This window comes from Kryptolebias marmoratus, linkage group LG3, assembly GCF_001649575.2.
Source record: "Kryptolebias marmoratus isolate JLee-2015 linkage group LG3, ASM164957v2, whole genome shotgun sequence".
Lineage (NCBI taxonomy): Eukaryota > Metazoa > Chordata > Actinopteri > Cyprinodontiformes > Rivulidae > Kryptolebias > Kryptolebias marmoratus.
In genome coordinates, this window is record NC_051432.1 from 13,805,207 (window position 1) to 13,822,026 (window position 16,820).

The 16,820-nt window shown below is 41.8% G+C and overlaps 1 protein-coding gene across 1 annotated transcript in view; it reads right to left on the reverse strand.

Annotated features, from left to right (window-relative positions):
- frem3 (Fras1 related extracellular matrix 3) overlaps window positions 1-16,820 on the reverse strand; it is a 29,500-nt gene that overhangs the window by 3,094 nt on the left and 9,586 nt on the right. Inside the window, exons 3-18 of the mRNA XM_017405694.3 lie at window positions 10,943-11,089; window positions 10,308-10,538; window positions 10,061-10,186; window positions 9,625-9,876; window positions 6,538-6,687; window positions 6,236-6,445; window positions 5,441-5,638; window positions 5,199-5,363; window positions 4,873-5,055; window positions 4,666-4,796; window positions 2,594-2,752; window positions 2,193-2,496; window positions 1,971-2,102; window positions 1,539-1,870; window positions 289-481; window positions 100-204 (exon numbers count right to left, since the gene is read on the reverse strand). Of these exons, the coding sequence (XP_017261183.1) occupies window positions 100-204; window positions 289-481; window positions 1,539-1,870; window positions 1,971-2,102; window positions 2,193-2,496; window positions 2,594-2,752; window positions 4,666-4,796; window positions 4,873-5,055; window positions 5,199-5,363; window positions 5,441-5,638; window positions 6,236-6,445; window positions 6,538-6,687; window positions 9,625-9,876; window positions 10,061-10,186; window positions 10,308-10,538; window positions 10,943-11,089 (3,018 nt within the window). The remainder of the gene's footprint in view (window positions 1-99; window positions 205-288; window positions 482-1,538; window positions 1,871-1,970; window positions 2,103-2,192; window positions 2,497-2,593; window positions 2,753-4,665; window positions 4,797-4,872; window positions 5,056-5,198; window positions 5,364-5,440; window positions 5,639-6,235; window positions 6,446-6,537; window positions 6,688-9,624; window positions 9,877-10,060; window positions 10,187-10,307; window positions 10,539-10,942; window positions 11,090-16,820) is intronic.

The window sequence follows — 16,820 nt, forward strand, 5'->3', positions numbered from 1 at the left end:
GGATGCTGGCCACAGAGTAACCCAATATGACACTGCTTGTATAAAATTAAAAATCGGTTTGGGGTTTGAATGTTGTGCATGTGGGCGCCGCTCTCATACCTGGGTGAGACATAACAAACTGTCCCCTGAACCGAGCCTCGGTCTTGAAGTAAACTACGAGGCGGCCCTCCTCGTTTATGCGCATGCTGGTGGGGTACATGGCTCCTGTGAGAACAAAAGCCAAAGCATGTCAACCTTTTCAGATGTATTATTCGATTTGGACAAACTAGCAGAGAGACTGAGCCGTACCCTGTAGTTCAGCTTCCGGCGGGCTGCCGATACCATCCTGCCACAGGATTGCTGTGTCGTAAACGAAGGTGAGTTTCAGCTCGGACTGCAGGTCAAAGTGCTGCCAGCCTCCGACGGCCACGGGAGAGTGGAAGACGTAGGACACGAATAAAGGAACACGCAAAGTGACATATGACTGGACGAGGTTCAGCACCTACATAGGAGGGAAAATGGACAACATCAAAGATAATTAAAAAAAAACGCAACAAAGATAATCTTTTTTTAGATATAACCTGCTTTGCCAGGTTAGTGATTCTGAAATCACTCAATTTTAGTTAGAAAAAAGCATTTGTTTAAATAAAGGGAACAGAAAACCATCAAAACATAGATATGTGCCAAGAAAACTTAACTTATACTTTGCTAGTAGTATTAGAGTCAACATCCGAGCTAGTATTTTCACATGGCAACACTAATACAGATTTTTGGATAGGTTTTTGAGCTGGTTAATAAACAAAAATAACAATCTACTACCTGGCTGACTTTCATTTACATTCTGTTAGCAGTCAGGTTGGGTCACTTGAGCAACATTAATTTACCCTGTTCATTAAAAAGATATATATTTGATTGACTTGTGACATATTTGGTAAACTACATCTTTTAATTGTTCATTAAGTGCCCACTAATGATTGTGAGAATTGTTCAGATCCAGTTAGCATCTGGATCTGATGAGCAATAGTTTTTTGTTCTGTACTTGTTTGGTCAAAATGGTAAAAACCTTGTAAACTAGAAGAAAACTTTAACAAAATGAAATAATGTCACAATTCTTTGTTGTTGTAACTAAATTTGGGAATCTCTGTGAATAATTATGAGAACACAGAGTGAGAAATCATTCATTTTTAGAATATATTTCCAAAATAATGTGTTATGACTCTTTAAGTGGAGTATCAAATGGAGTTTTTGTTGCAAATTTTGGAACTGTATTTTTAGCACAGCAGAACCATATCACAATCTAGTGTAACTAGAATTTTTCTTTCCTTTCTTGAGTCATTTACCACCTAAGTCATCTGCACCAGTATCTGTGACTAAATGAACACCATAAACCAATATTTGCTGTGGCTGTGACAACACACAACACATAATGACAATCCTTATAGTGTTGAAAAGCTCATTCTACTGTTAGTATTATATCAATATAGAAGTATTATTGTGTAATAAAGAGGAGGATTTCAGAGCTCAGTCTTATCCAATGCAGTGTTACACATGTCGTCTACCTGTCCATCGGTGCCTATGGAGCCGCCGCAGTCGTTCAGCAGCTCTGACATGTCGTAGTAGCTGGTGAACTCCCAGAGGCAGGCCTCTAAGTTGAGGTTCCTGTAGAAGCGCAGGGAGTTGGCTGAGCGCATAACCGTGCTGTACTGGTACGGTGAAGTCTCCCCGATGATTTCGGGGTTCTTTGTCGCGTCTGTGATGAAGCCGTAGCCAGTTTGGATTTCATTGAAGTCCAGCAGGTTGGAGCAGCGGTGGTTACCCACCCGTGTGCCATCTGGGCTCAGAGTTAGCTCAAAGTTTGACAGAGGTTTGGTGGAGATCACTGGTAGCATTCCTGGTTTGGGGGAGATGGTAAGATCCTTATGGTCCTCAGCTGGTATGTGAACAATAATCAACATATACATGAAAAACTGCGGCAGAGTTTGAGGTTTTACCATCCATGTGAGGCATGTTGATGGTCAGCTTGATGAGGTTGGGGAAGTCCGGATCATCTGGGCCTGTGTAGCGGATCTTAGCAGAGAAAGGCTCAGCCCCAACGATGCCTGGGATTCGAGGCTGACACATACCTGTGAAGAGCGAAGGTCAGTTCAAACTGAAGTAACTCGTAGGGCCATGAAGGATCACAAGTTCTGTGAGTTTTCTCTTTCTCTGCTCACCTTCGTCATTACTAATCACAACAATGGGACTGGACAGCTCCAGGCCAGCATCCCCGTTGGTGTTGAAGGCCCTCGCTGCACACTGAACCCTGGAACCGGCTTGGAAGTAGATTGAATCCAAGGTGATTGACTTGGTGTTGGTGAAGAAGGTGTTAGTGTCCACCTCCCTCATGGGGCTAGTCACTCCATCTGATTCGGTGGGAGCGCTCACCAGCCAGCGGTACTGGGTCAGCGTGTCGTTGATGTTCTCAGCAGAGCAGATGGAACCCGTTTTGTCAAAATCATGGTACTTTGGGTTGCAGGCCTAGAAAAGAAGGCACACAAAAAAGCATACAGAATGTAGTAAAGTGTTTAATGATGCACTTTTGGTAAGCTTTTCAGGAAAGCAACATAGTACCCACCGTCACACAAACCACAGGGTATCCATTGGGCGGGTAAGGCCTGTCTCTGGTTTTAGATGTGTCGTCATACATGAGCAGGGACACCACCTGGGGGACTGCAGGGAATGTAACATCCGCCACACTGTCCATCTCCTCAATGTACACAATGGCCTTGTTCATCTGGCAAAAAGAAGAAAGACATCATCAGCTGCACCTGCTTGTGCAAAGCGTAACTTCTCCAACAAATGATGCTTAGAATAGGAATCATGTTCAGATGATTGTGTTCATTATGTTTCACAAAGATCACATTATCTTCATGAAATTCTCTTTAAATCATCAGCCAACATTTATCATGGTCTGAGTCTTAGTATTAGGTTTGTGTCATTATCTTTAGGTTCTTGAAATTTTTGCTACAGTCTCTAGATGTCCTCAGTTGCCCCTGTTCTAGTTTCTATTTCATCACCTAGTCCATGTTTATCCGCTCACCAGTCAGGCTCTCAGTATATGTACTGTACTCCTTGGTTTTCCCAGTCACTTGTCAGAATGTCTTTTTTATTCATGTTATGTTGCATGGTCTTGCTCTGGTTTAGTCTTTGGACTTCCTGTACTTCTGTTTACTCATAAAAGTGATTGATTTTGGCTCCCCAGTTTCCATCTAAGGCGTATGCTTCAAAACAAGTTCAACAAAGCTAGGCTTTCCTACTTTAGCCTGGCTTAAGCTTAAAGCAATTATGAGTACTACAACAGTGTAGTTGCTTTTTTAGTTTTCTGTTTTAGTCTCTGTGCACAGTCCTGTGGAAAAGGGGCGTTCCACATGTCAGTTGATGCTGTTTGCTCTCAAAATATAGTGATCAAACAACTAAAGTACAGGAGAAAAAAAACTCTGTTCACCTTAGGATTTGTTCATTAAAGACAATAGGTTGTAGCCTAATAAGTGAAAATGACAAATATATAGAATCCAGTGGGAAAGCACCTTTGCCACAAAGCATAAAATACATATGCAGCCCATTGTTCATTTCTTTATAGTGAAAACTCTTGACTTTCAGCTCAACATATCTGATTAAGCAGGAACTCTCTCTTCGTAGTTGACCCCTCAGCTGCTTCTTCGACCTGCATTTGGGTCACCATTCACCTCCAACTCATGACTACATGAACACGCACCCACGGTGAGAAAGAGCCACCATCCCAACTCCTCAGTTCCTTCTACTTTTAGGTTCAACACAGGAAGTCTAATCATCTTTAATGATAGCTACCATAAAATGTATAAAACCTGTAGTTTATCTAGCTTTACTTAGCTCTTTGGGGATTGTTGTTGCTGAACTGGATATAAAGTATGGACTGCGAAACTAAAACTAAATTGTCCATAAACATGAGTAAAGTTGTCTGCTTCTGCCTATGGGATGGGTTAGGGTTAGGGTTTAGGACTTAATTGAATAACTTTTTGTCATCTTGTGTTGATTTGAGGCATTTCTCTCATAAGTTCGTGACAATGTTATGTCTCATTTTTGTCTCTCATCCTGTGTTTTGTGCCTCATTGTCCGTATGATGTCTCCGTTTTCTTTAAGTTCCTTCATTGTGTTTCAGTTAATTAACATTTCTTTTGCATCTTCCTCTACAAACCCTTTGTGTAAAGCCTTTAAACTCGGCGTGTAAACTTTTATGTATCTAATTATGTATATATTTGACACAGAGTGCAGAGGTCTCCCAGGGGATTACAGTTTAATTACAATGTAATGAAGCACAAAACAATTTAGTGCAAGCTGACCTATTTCTGTTCCATGAATGGCACGCGGCTGACGTAGAGCGTATGGGTAGAATGTCACAGTTCTGTTTATAGGTTTGTCTTCAGTTTGGCTCTGCAGGGACATTCCCCTCAGCATCTCATTCCAGAGGGAAAAGCTTTTTAAAGGACCTGTGGTTTGGGTGTGCTGACAGCATTGCCAGCTGCTGCCTGCCTGCCTATTTTAACCCGGGCTGACACGACAGGACGCATGTTAACATATGCTTGTCTGCAGTAGAGACTGGAACGGCTGCTGGCTTCTGTTTTGTTTGTGGGTGCATGTGTTTGCTCCCGCCACGCGGCTTTTACTCACCTGTATTTCAGCCACCATGTTGTCATCAGGCTTCATGTGCACGATGAAGGCCTCTCTCATCTCTCTCTGACCGTCGTACAGGATCTCGATTTCAACAAAATGCTCCCTCTCGTCCTCCTTGAACACCACATCTTAGACACAGACGGGAAAGTAAGCGGTGAAACTGCTAAAAGAGTTTCAACACAAGTTAAGAGCAGGTTTTCTTACCCTCCGACAGTGGGTTATAGTCATCTCCGGAGGTTGCAGAGCCATCCTTTGTGTGCACTCTGACTACTGAGACCTTAGAGGTGTCTCCAAAACGCAGAATAGGAATCTTCACGATTGCCACATCACCTTTCACCTGAGGTTCACGCACGCTGTACTTGATCTCCGAAAAACGGATGATGGGCTCTAAAACAGGAAGCGGAGTGAAGTTATGGATCTGCTTACAGATCTGATTACGGTTTTGCTTCAGGATAAATCTCAGTCAGAATGTTAGAATTTCTGATCTATGTTGGTTCGTTAAATTACGTTTGGTTTCAGTGAGCACATACTGTCTTTGTCATCTGTGATGGTGACCAGCGCTTCCTTCTGCTCCCCGACGGAGGCTCCATATGGAGACTTGCTCTTGGGACTTCCCAGCACCAAGCGGAACTCCTCGTCCTCCTCGTGGACTGAGTCATCCATCAGGCTGACCACACACTGCTTCTCAGACTCACCTGGGGAGTAAAACACAGGGGAACTGGGTTATAAAACAGATAATAAGACAGATGGAGGGTGGTAGAAGATGTCTGACCTGGCAGGAACGTGATGACTGACGCGTCAGTATTTGGCCTCTCGCTGTAGTCCATCATGACCTGAGCGGAGCCCTGGCGGGTGTAACAGTGAACTGTGGATATGAGGCTGATGTCTCCGCTGCGATACACCGTGGCGCTCACATCTCCATCCGACTCGTCCACCTTGTAGTTTCCTTCCTTGAACTGAACCTTTGGCACTTCAAAACAAAACAAAAAAGAAAGCAATCAGTGAGTTACAGGACGTTTTCGAAAGACAGAGGCTGTAAATTTTGTATGTTTACTTGATTTTAATGAAACTCTCAAGTCAACCCAATTCAAGATGGCTGTTACAGCTAATCAGCCAAAATGATTATAACAAAATTTTCCAGATATTGAGCTAGAATTTGGTGAAGTAGCTGGGAGTCATCCCCATCCCATATCATGAGCAGTAACAAATCTCTATTCATTTTACAAATTTATCTGCCTGTTTTATTATTTTTTGTGAGTTGAAATTTGAGAAAATAGGGAAATAACATGTTACACATTTATGTATAAAATGCTTGTCCCCACTGAAGTCTTATAATAATAATTAATGATGCAATCGGAAATACTTACAATGTCTTTTGAAGACATAACCTTTTTAGAACAATTTTACAAAGTTTTTGCAAATTCTTTTTTTAATTGTATGTATTTGCTTAGAACTAATGCAATAGTTAAAACTATCCTAAGCCAGCACCACCTCACAACAATCACAACAATAACAAATATTTGATGGTTAGTTTACAGCATGGTATAATTAAATATTGGACACTCACGGTCAGTGACGGTATCATTGATGGTAATGGTCGCCCTGCTCGGTTCCCCTAACACCGCGTTCATGGGCATCCTCAGCACAAGGTCAAAGGTCTCGGGTCCCTCCAGCTTTGGCTGACCCAAGTCATCCAAGATGGTCACTCTGAATGTCTGCATCGTCACTCCAGGAGCAAAGTCCAGGTTACGACTGATACCGACGTAGTCAAGCCCGGCTGGTAAAATGGAAAAACTGTACTTTAATACAATAAAAAAACAACAACAACAAAAAAATCATTGAGTTGTGGATTCTTCTTTTTTTTTTTACCTTCTGCCGAAACAGGATCGCTCTTCCTGGAGCGGACAGTGACCGTAGCTGTTTTGGACAAGTCGGTCCCTGTCCTCCAGACCTTAACCTCCACATAGCCTGAGCTCTCATCCACGACATACTCCGGTTCTCCAAAGTACAGGGAAGGCTCTGTGAGATCAGGGAAGAGTAGGAAGGATAAATGATAAACAATGACATGTTTTTGGTTAGAAATTTCATAAAATGGCCACAGTTTTGTTTTCTTAAGACACGTGTTTTGTGTGGACTATTTTGGCAAAACTGAGCTAATGAATCCACTTTTTTTTTTTTGTCTCGGCACAGGAAGAGAGCTGTCATCCATCTCGTCCTGTCCTCCCTCAGTCCTCCTCCGCTTATCTGAGCCCAGACAGCTCCGTCTGAGCTCCACGCCAAAGGGGTCGAGGATACACCTGAAAAATGAGGCGTGTGCTCGTACACGCACACAGAGAGAGGCATAAGTGTGAGGGATGTTCCCGGTTTCTGATGACAGAGAGGCTGATAAGAAGCAGCGTGGTCAGAGAGCACAGGGGGACGACAGAGACAGAGACAACCCGATGGAGGACGGCAAGAATTCAGAGGCCCTGTGACATAATTTAGCTCTCATCACTTTTGTATAAAATCCTGTTTTCATCACACTGTGTCCAACTAGTGCCCTGGGAGATCAGCTGAGAGATGTTCCAGATCCAGACCTGTAGTTGTCCAGCAAAAAGCTGGGACAAAAAAAAAGGAAAACTGAGAAATTATTGTAAATATCTTTGCTGTAAATCACAAGTAAAAAAAAAGTTTGTTTAGAATAAAAACTTCATTAAAACACCAAATTTCCTAAGACCAGGAGGGCACTCAGAGCAAGTTTTTAGCAGTAATACTGACAACAAAATGTGACAAGATCTCCAGTTTGCCTGTTTTTTGTTTTTTTTTACCAAACACAGACAAATGTCACAAAAGAAAAATCCCTCAAAGTTGAGGGAAAATACACTCAGCCCAGTCCTGTAATATGGTTATATACAGCGGTTAGCCAGAAGCTAAACTTTACACACCATAAAGGCCAGCAATTATGTACCTGCCTTTGTCTGTTAGCAAAATATCTCATGAACCAGAAGACCAACCTTTCTTTTCATAATTTAAATGTACAACAGTTCAGATCATGATGTTTTCAGGAACCGACCAGCAACGTCTAAAAAATCCTAAACTTTTCTTGTTATGAATCAAGCCGAATGTTGACAAAAGTTACTGGATCTGCAACTTTTATGCATGCTTTTTAACTTGTTCCAGGTTTTCCAAAATCCAGCAAGCTTGCTTTTGCATAAATCCAGATAACAAACTTGGAAAAACTTGCGTAGATCACGTAACCTTTGCAGAGGTAATTACTCGTCAATACACACACTAGGCCAGTCAAATGCACAAAGCTCACATGTCAATAAATAACCAACAACAAGTAAATGGATTCAGGGTTCTGGAACACAGATTTCCCTCAAGAACGTTGCTCTAAAGTTTTGGAGCTCGAACAGAACTAGCAGCTCACGTTCCAAGTTTCCACTGATGTTCGCTTTAATGCAGAACTGATGCTGAAGGATGGACCTCTGGCCCACTTTCAGCACCGTTGGCTCGAGTTTAGTCCTGAGGAGGGGAAATGAATGGCAACTTTGAGATCAGTGGGAGGAAGAGTCACACAAATACAGTAACAATAGAGGCCTGACGCTGGCATTTGCCCAAACCCCAAGTTTACTCAGGCAGGCAGATGCTTTAACACACACATACAGGCCAACACTGCACTAGATTTATGGTGTAGTGTTATTTCAGGACCCACCAAGAAGTAGGAACCACAATAGAGGTTTAGACAGAAGTGTCCTCTCTTGTCTTCTCACATGTCGGGGAACGCACAGACAGAAAGTTCAGTTGAACTCCAAGCTGATGCAGTAAATTATCGGTCAGAGGTAGGGGAGATGGAGGCAAAATGTGAGGACAGAATAAGTTTGGAAACGCTGGTCACAGGCGTCTAAAATTTTGAAAAGAAGCATATAAGAAGGTCCTGAAAGCCACCGAGCAGATGGGATGGAGGAAAAACATGCCAGTCATAGGGACAATAGTCCCTCTTTCTCCACCACCTGCCTTTTGGTCCCTGTGGACAAAAGGATGGCCCCTCAGCTCTGCTAAATACCACTGTTGATAGGGGGAGGTTAACTTGGGGAGCACATTCACACTTAAAGTCCTTTTTATTTGTCAGCCAGAATCCACTGAGGCTGCCGTTTTCCTGCTGAGCACCTACTCATTGTTATCTTATATCCAACACAGACAGACAGATGAAGCAGACAGAGCCGTCGGACTCACGCATGGGAAAGATAATAAACAGAAAAACACTGTAAAGCCCACAGAGCTATGCTTTGAAGGTGGCGCCGTCGCTGCACTCTGACTGGATTAATGGTGCTCAAATACCAACATGGAAAAGCAAAGCATCGAAGGGATGTTGCTCAAAAGAATCACCCACACCTGGCACCTCCTGCAGCTGTGTAATCACAGCACAAAATTCAACTCTTTCTTAACTTACAGTCGAGGAAACAAAAAAAATGTCCACTCTCTTTGAATTCTAGGGTTTTACAAATTGAGGACATCATAAAAAGGATCTGGTTCCTACCAGGTTCTAAAATTGTTTAAATCTAACCTCAAGTGTACAAAAAGACACAAAGGATTCCACCACGTCATTATTTATTAAACAAAATTCAGCCAAAATGGCAAAGCTGTGTGTGGAAAAACTACATACACCTCATGATTCAACAGCTTGTAAACATCAGCAGCTATGGCTCAATGGAGTCCATTTCTGGATGATTTTATCAGTCTCTCACATAACTGAGGAGAAATTTTGGCCTACTCTTCTTTACGACGTTGTTTTTGCACAGCAAAACAAGCCCAAATCATCACCTCTCCACCACCTTGCTTGACACATGGCATGTAGTGTTAATAAATAATGACGCAGAGGAATCTGTTGTGGGCTTTTGTGCAACTTGTCTTTATCTCACCCTCTCTGATTCGGCACTTCCTCTTAAAACCTGGGAGAAAAGTGCCCCCACTCACCGTCATCGCTGTCCGCCAAAATCGTGACTTTGGCGGAGGGGAAATGGGCTCCCACCTGCCCACCCATGGGCAGACTGAGGCTAACGTTAAAGCTCTCCTCTTCCTCGTACAGGGAGTCGTCAATGATGATGATGCGGCAGATCTTTTCTCGTTCGTCCTTATCGAAGCGCAGCACGCTGGTGTGGTCCTCGGGCCGGGTGATGTAGTCAGAGTAGGACAGGACAGTGGTGGGGACGGTGCCAGTGGCTGTGCCTGAAGGAATTATGGGGACACGATGGAAACGTGATGAAGTTGTGTCTTGAAAGTGCTCATATTCTTTTCAGTTTTGCTTTTAGCAGTATTATCGATCAACCAAAAAAGTAGCAAAATAACAGTAATACAGGGACTGAAGTTCACTTTTTTTGTCTTGGAGTGTTTACAAAAAGGTTGACCTCACCTTGCTGAGTGTAACAAACTACCATAAGATCCTGGCTGGCATCTCCTGAACGCCTGACCGGCACTAACAGCTCTCCAATATCCTCCTCTATCTTAAATTCAGCTTGTGGAATGAAGACAGTTGATTCTGTTTGGGGAAAACAGCACAACAAAAAAGTCACTGATTACCGCATCAGCTTAAAAATACATTAAATCAACCATGTAAATGTAAAACTTTATTCAAATGTCCCTTAATATCAGATTCCTACCATCTCCAGGGTCCACAATCTCCACTGTGGTTATATCTGGATACTCCAGCGCCGCCATGACGGGGTCTGACAGGTGAATCTCAAAGGTCTCGGAGATTTCAAACTCCTGATCCGTGAAGATCTTCACCTTCCAGGTTGCTGTCGTCTGGCCCGGGTTGAACTGGACCTGCTTCTGAGCTTTACCACGGAAGTCCTTGTCCTGCTCAGCCGTGCCATCTTTAGTTGCAATACCTAAAGGAGAGAAATATTTGGAGGAAATTTGGATCTTTTAGACCCCGAGGAGCAATATCCAAGCAGGATTTTTGCAGTGCTGTGCTGTGAACGTCATGTGCTCAAATCTAATTCAAAGAACTATCTGCAACACATAAGATATTAATTGTAAATAAAATCCAAGAACAATTTAGGTCTGATCCTTAAAATGGCTCATAAATAACACAATAAAATGTAAGTGGTCAGAAAAATGGACGATATTTCACAGTTAAAATGACAGATAAAGGGTCATATTAATAACTGCAAAACAAACAAAAAACATCTACAATTACCTTAAAGCCACTGCAGCACATATCATTCTCAGTTTTTGTTAAAAAAATTGAAGCTAGCAAAGGTTTCACCCCATGTAGACCGTCCACACTTACTGACAAAGGAGGTTTCTCCCAGGTAGCCTCGGCGTTTCAGCGTCACCTCCAAGAATTTGGCGTCTTCATCCACCAAGTAGTATTCCTGCTCCAAGGAGACCCAGGCCCAGTTGAGCCGGAACGGCTGAGGTTTGAGTTTGTTTCCACCTGTGGGGAGATTAAAGGCTTTCATTCATTCAGAGCTCCTTTACACTGTACCGCAATCTACATTGTTCATATTAAGAGGCACTGAAGCATGTAAACTGCAATTTGCGGTGAGCTCAGGGATATAGGGAATAAAAGGAGCGTTTTATTTTTGGAGGGAGAAACATGATAGCTTGAAACCCAGGTTTCCCAAAAACTCAACTTGACTGCAGCTCAGGAAGATCTGTCCTTTATTTTTTCTTTTTAGCGTCACCCAGTGGAGTTTGATCTTCTGTTCAAATCTCTAACTCCAGTCGTGCAAAATAATACTTTGTGCTGCTTTTTTAGAGGCAAAATTAGGAAAGTGAAGTCAGTCTCATCTAGTTATCTGCTCCTGGGGAGAGAGAAATGAAGCTTAAACAAACGCTATCCCTCCTTTTTCAAATCGGTATCATTAACTCACCTTAACACAAACTTTACCTCTTTTGATTCCTTTCTTATTCATTTAATTTGCACACAGCATGATCTCAAGTTAAACTTCTGATACAAAATCCCCGATGTAAAACTAAAAACACACTCGCCAAGAAACATCTAAAGCTCTAAATCTGATCCACCCTTAACCCAATCCCTATTCTCATGACTCATATAATCCCTCTGACTGTCAGATCAGGTTGGATCAATGGCTTGATGCCGACTACTTCAGGGATTTTTGAGATGAAATGACTTGGGAATGAGTCTCAGCTATAACCACACCAAAGTTTGGCACACAGTTATAGCCATTTTTTTGTGTTTTCTAAAGTGAGTTGGCTGTGTGAGCCATCTTGAATTGGGTTAGCTCCCAAAGTTAATCAGTTGTAGATGTATATCCAACAATTATTTCCTGAACATTTCATTAAAATCTGTGCAAAGATTCACAAGATATTTTGGTAACAGAGAGGAAGCGTTGACTCCAAACAGGTAATTGCAAAATTTTAAACAAAGATCTTGAGCAATTAATTAGCTTGTAGAGTATTGGGATCAGTCTCAACTACTACCACACCAAATTTAAGTTCTGTATCCATAAAACTGATGGTGTTATAGCTGTTTTTGTGTTTCTTAAGGTCAGTCAGCTGTGACAATCAGTTTTTGTTAAAAAAATTGAAGCTAGCAAAGGTTCAATTTTCAATTCAACAATCATCTTGAATTGGGATGTCTCCAAAAGTTAAGCAGATGTACATGTACATCCAATAATTATTTCCTGAAAGTCTCAATAAAAAATGTCCACCATCAGACATCAGACACATGAACACACACAAAGACACAGAGAAAAACATTATTGTTTGCCTTTGGGTGGCAGGCAAAAAAAGCTCCTAACTGCAAAGTGAACCAGACATTATAGTCGTTAGACAAGCTTTAATAAAAACAAGGAAAAGTTCAAAGGAAACGGCAGAAAGATACCTCACAACGAGCCAGCACTGAGTGGAGTTTTGCATCAGCGAGAAAGAAAAAGACTGTGGTCTTTTTTGCTAGGTGACATAGGGGGAGTGAAAGCACTGGTGTGTGTGTGTGTGTTGGGGTTGGGGGGGGGAGAGACACTTCCTTAAACCCACACATCAACACTGAAGCCCCATCCAGGCAGAGGGTAACAATGGAGACACACCACACTCAACACGAGGGTGAAGGATGCTCAGATGGAGCTGATAACAACTTGAGAGGATCCTGGAATAATATCAGAAACAGTCAAAATAAAGAAATATACTGATACTGTTACTATGCTCATTATGCTCTTCTGCATTCATGCTCCGTGATCAGGTTTCCTGCTAAAAGTACAGAATAAATGCATCTTGTCTTCCTCTCATGCCAAATTCTTCAAGTGTAGCTGCACCACATGCATAAAATGATTAGAAAATACATACTTTGCTGCATTAATTTACTACTAAACAAATAAAGTTTTCACTTATAAGGTTTGTTCAAAATCTAAAAAGATTGAAACATACTTTCTCGGATCCTCAACAAAGCTGACATTTCAGTTTCAGAAAGTCTTTGACAAGATGAAATAAGGAGAAGCTTAGTGAGTGGCCATCATCGAGGATTATCAAGTGAACACGGCCAGGAGAAAGTGCTGCCTCAGGTTTGGCATCAAGAAAATCAGGAGGCTTTACATTTCAGCAGGAACGAGTAAAACAAAGACGTTTTTATGACTCGGACCAGAGCACAGTTATAGTGCAGGTACTTCACCAGCTGCTACACCTTCAGATGGATAAAAGTAACAACGAATAAACTCTTTTCGCTGTACTATTTCATGAGGTTTTACATCTGTCATCTGGTACAACTCATGGTTTGAATTTTGTTGTAAAGCAGGGTAAAAAGGTTTTAAACCTCCCCTAATTTCTTTACCCTTTGTTTCCAAGCAGCCAGAGCCAATTGAATGTCCGTTGGGTGTCGACACAACACTGGTTCATCCCTTGAGTTCAGGGCACACATGGGCAAAATAAGAGAAGTGGTTTTTGAGCCGTCCACGTGAATCTGGTCCTCAACAGCCTCACATAAAAATAAACCAACCTCATGTAAATTGATTGATCAGGATTGATCAATCAAAATATCTGTCTGTTTGAAAGCAAAGTATAAAGAAATGACTCAAGACTTATGCACAGCACCATATCCATATTTATTGTCTGACTCCATGAAAGGTGCGCAGTCGTATAATTGCTTGTGTGCATGTGTTTGTGTATTAGCCAAGTATCAAATGATTTTAATGTAACTCTCATGAAGTAATCACTGGATGCACACCAACTGATTAACTTTCAGTTAACCCTATTCAAGATGGCTGCCGCAACTAATCAACCTTAACAAACACAATAAGAGTACCGCCAACGATACATGATATGACAGTAGGTACAATCTAGGGAACAAAGGGTTTGACATGGATGTGAACCTGGAGCATAGACAAGGATTAAACAAAGAGGTGAGCTGTAACCTTGACCTTTGACCCCATGACCTTGAAATCAATAGAGATCATTGTAGACCTAAAAGGTGTCCTGCTGTTCACGAACAGACGAACAGATAGACGGACGAACGACGTCATACCACTTATGATGGGTGTATAAAATGCCCATAACTCAGTCAATTTTACAGATATTGAGCTGAAACTTCCAAACTCATTTTTAGTCTTCTAACTGTATTCGCACCATATGAGGATCGCCTTTACTGTTTACACACAAATTCACAGAATCTCAGCAATGAAAACCTAGCAGAGCTGCTTTCAAGCTAAGAACATCAAAGCAAAGATGGTCCTTGATTTGTGTCTCTCAAGGAGCAGAGTGACAGCTGTGCACCACGGTCCTCCTCCCCCTCCGTGTCGCCCTTCCTCCCTGCGCTGGCTTTGTTCGCCTGGCGGGATGAACAACTGAGAGGGACAGCAGGCCGCAGTCTGGGTGGGCCAGAACTACCACCATGGCGTGCCTCCCCGCCTGCCTCCGCATTGTTCACAACAGTGTAGGAGTGGAGAATCTCCCTTCCCTCACTTCTTTTGTACGTGCTGTCAGACAGAGTGCTGGAAGCTGGCATCGGCCGTAACAAATCTGGAATTAATCAGGATGCCAAGGTTCCCACGGTGACGCCGATGGAGGGCTACGGAAAGCCATGAAAATGGTTTCAATCTGCTGAAAACTAAAAAAAATAAATTGCTTGGGAGGAAACCTGTGCAGCAAACACACCTTTAAAGCATGTGAGTCGGTTTGATTTCTGACTGACGGTGGGATTTATTACGGTTTTTACGACACTCATATCTATATTAGACTCCATATCAAATCCAATACTCACAGTGGCTCGGCTCACATTCCCATTTGCTCTCAAACTGACCGTCCTCATAATTTCTGCTCAGATGAAACATTTTATAGGCTGCATGTGTTTCTAAATGCCACTGTTAGCGGCTATTTCATAAATTACCTACAGTGTGATTAATCACTCAGCTGAAAAGGCAAAGGGTATGACAGAGGAAGTATGATACAGTTGTTTGAAAGAAGTGTCCACCGAATCTGTAAGTATGTTGTTTTTAATTATAGAAAAAATAAAGTAAATGCAGATTTAAAGTAACTACAGTGTGAGTAAAGCAGGATCAAAACAGAACATTACAACCTCAGCTTTTCTCTTCACACCATTGCTATTAGCACCAAACATAGATACAGTGGGACAGTGGGTCAGGCCGGAAATACTACCAGAGAGGAAGGTCAATATGGCTCTTTGACGTCCATCAGCATGATGCAAGGAAGAGCAACCTACTAAGAATATCCTCATCAAGTGTCAAGCGACATATTATTGCATTTTCACATCAATCATGCTGCACATGTATAAATCCAGGGGACGTTCCAGTCAGATATGCTCGGTATTTCAGTGTCACAGTTTTTATGTCGGGTCGGTTTGATCAAAGAGATGTCATGGGAAGAAAAAAATGTTCATCTTACAAAGAATAAAGTAACTTATTTTTACCCTTTCTGAAGAATTTATGCAGAGAAGCACATCCAGTTTCACCTTGCTACTAGGGATGGGTCTGGTCAGAACAAAACAATTTGTCCAAAGTGAGGTCAATTAAAGAGCTATTTACAATGAGCAATGTATTCATTATTAATAACCTTTCCACAAAATGCCTCCTTAAACAAAGAAATGATTTATATTTTTAAATTTGGAAAAATAAACTAGGCATTTGATTACTGAATACTTAATAATCAATGCCAATTTTAACTTGTTAAAAACACCAGCACCCAGTAGTGATATGCAGACTTGTTTCCTAACTTGGCTTTTTTTTAACACAACACCTACTCCCTTCTCAAATTCCTAGCATCTCCAGTGTCTGTTTCTGCCATTGTAGTTGAAAAAAAAGCCTATGGTCACAGGTGAGCTCAATTGTAAGAATACACTCATCCCTCCTCATCTTGTTCCACTGGATTGGCAAATTTGAAGAAATATAAAGATCTCTGGCTCACAGGATCTGCAGTGGCACAATTATCCTGACCTGAAGCCTTTATTCCATTGGAGGGTTTTTTTTAGCTGCAGGACTTGGAACGAGTAAACTTTAATTTATCAGAAGTCTTCATCCCAATCTTTTGGAAATGATCATTTTTTTAAACACAACCATGAAACAGGCAACTGTCAGCAGCTGAGACCGGCGCTCATTAAGACTGCTTTCTCTGTTTTTAAGCAGTTTGTTATTATGAGAAGCAAAGGGTGTCTTTAGAAAAGGCCTGAGTCTGCTTTTTCAAACGTGTCTACACACAAATTACAGACGAGCCTGGTAGTCGAACTGGTAATCTTTCTAATAACTATGGAGGCATTTTGACTACAACTACAAATGTCAACTTCACAGCCATGTGGAGACATTTCTGTCTGCTCGATATGATGAATGTACTGACAGCCCGACTGTCGGACAAACTGAGGTTTCCATGTCACTGGTGGTGGCTCAAAAGGTAAGTCAGTGACAGCTTGACTGGGCTTTGCAGCAGCTTTGCCATATGAGAGCAGATAAGAATAACCGCTGAAGCCATACATCATAACTCCACACCCCAACAGCCCTCCAGGCACCATAAATCAAGGCTGAAGAAAAAAAGGACAAAAAGAGAGCAAGACCACAATAATGAAAAGATTCTATAGGTTTGTTTGTTTTTTTAAAAGAAAGGGGAATTCCTGAAAAGAATAGAGATAGGAAGAAAATGGTAAAATGAAAGAAAAAAAGAAGAATTTGAATGGTATGATGGCCTTAAGGGTCTTTAGAAGAGCAAAT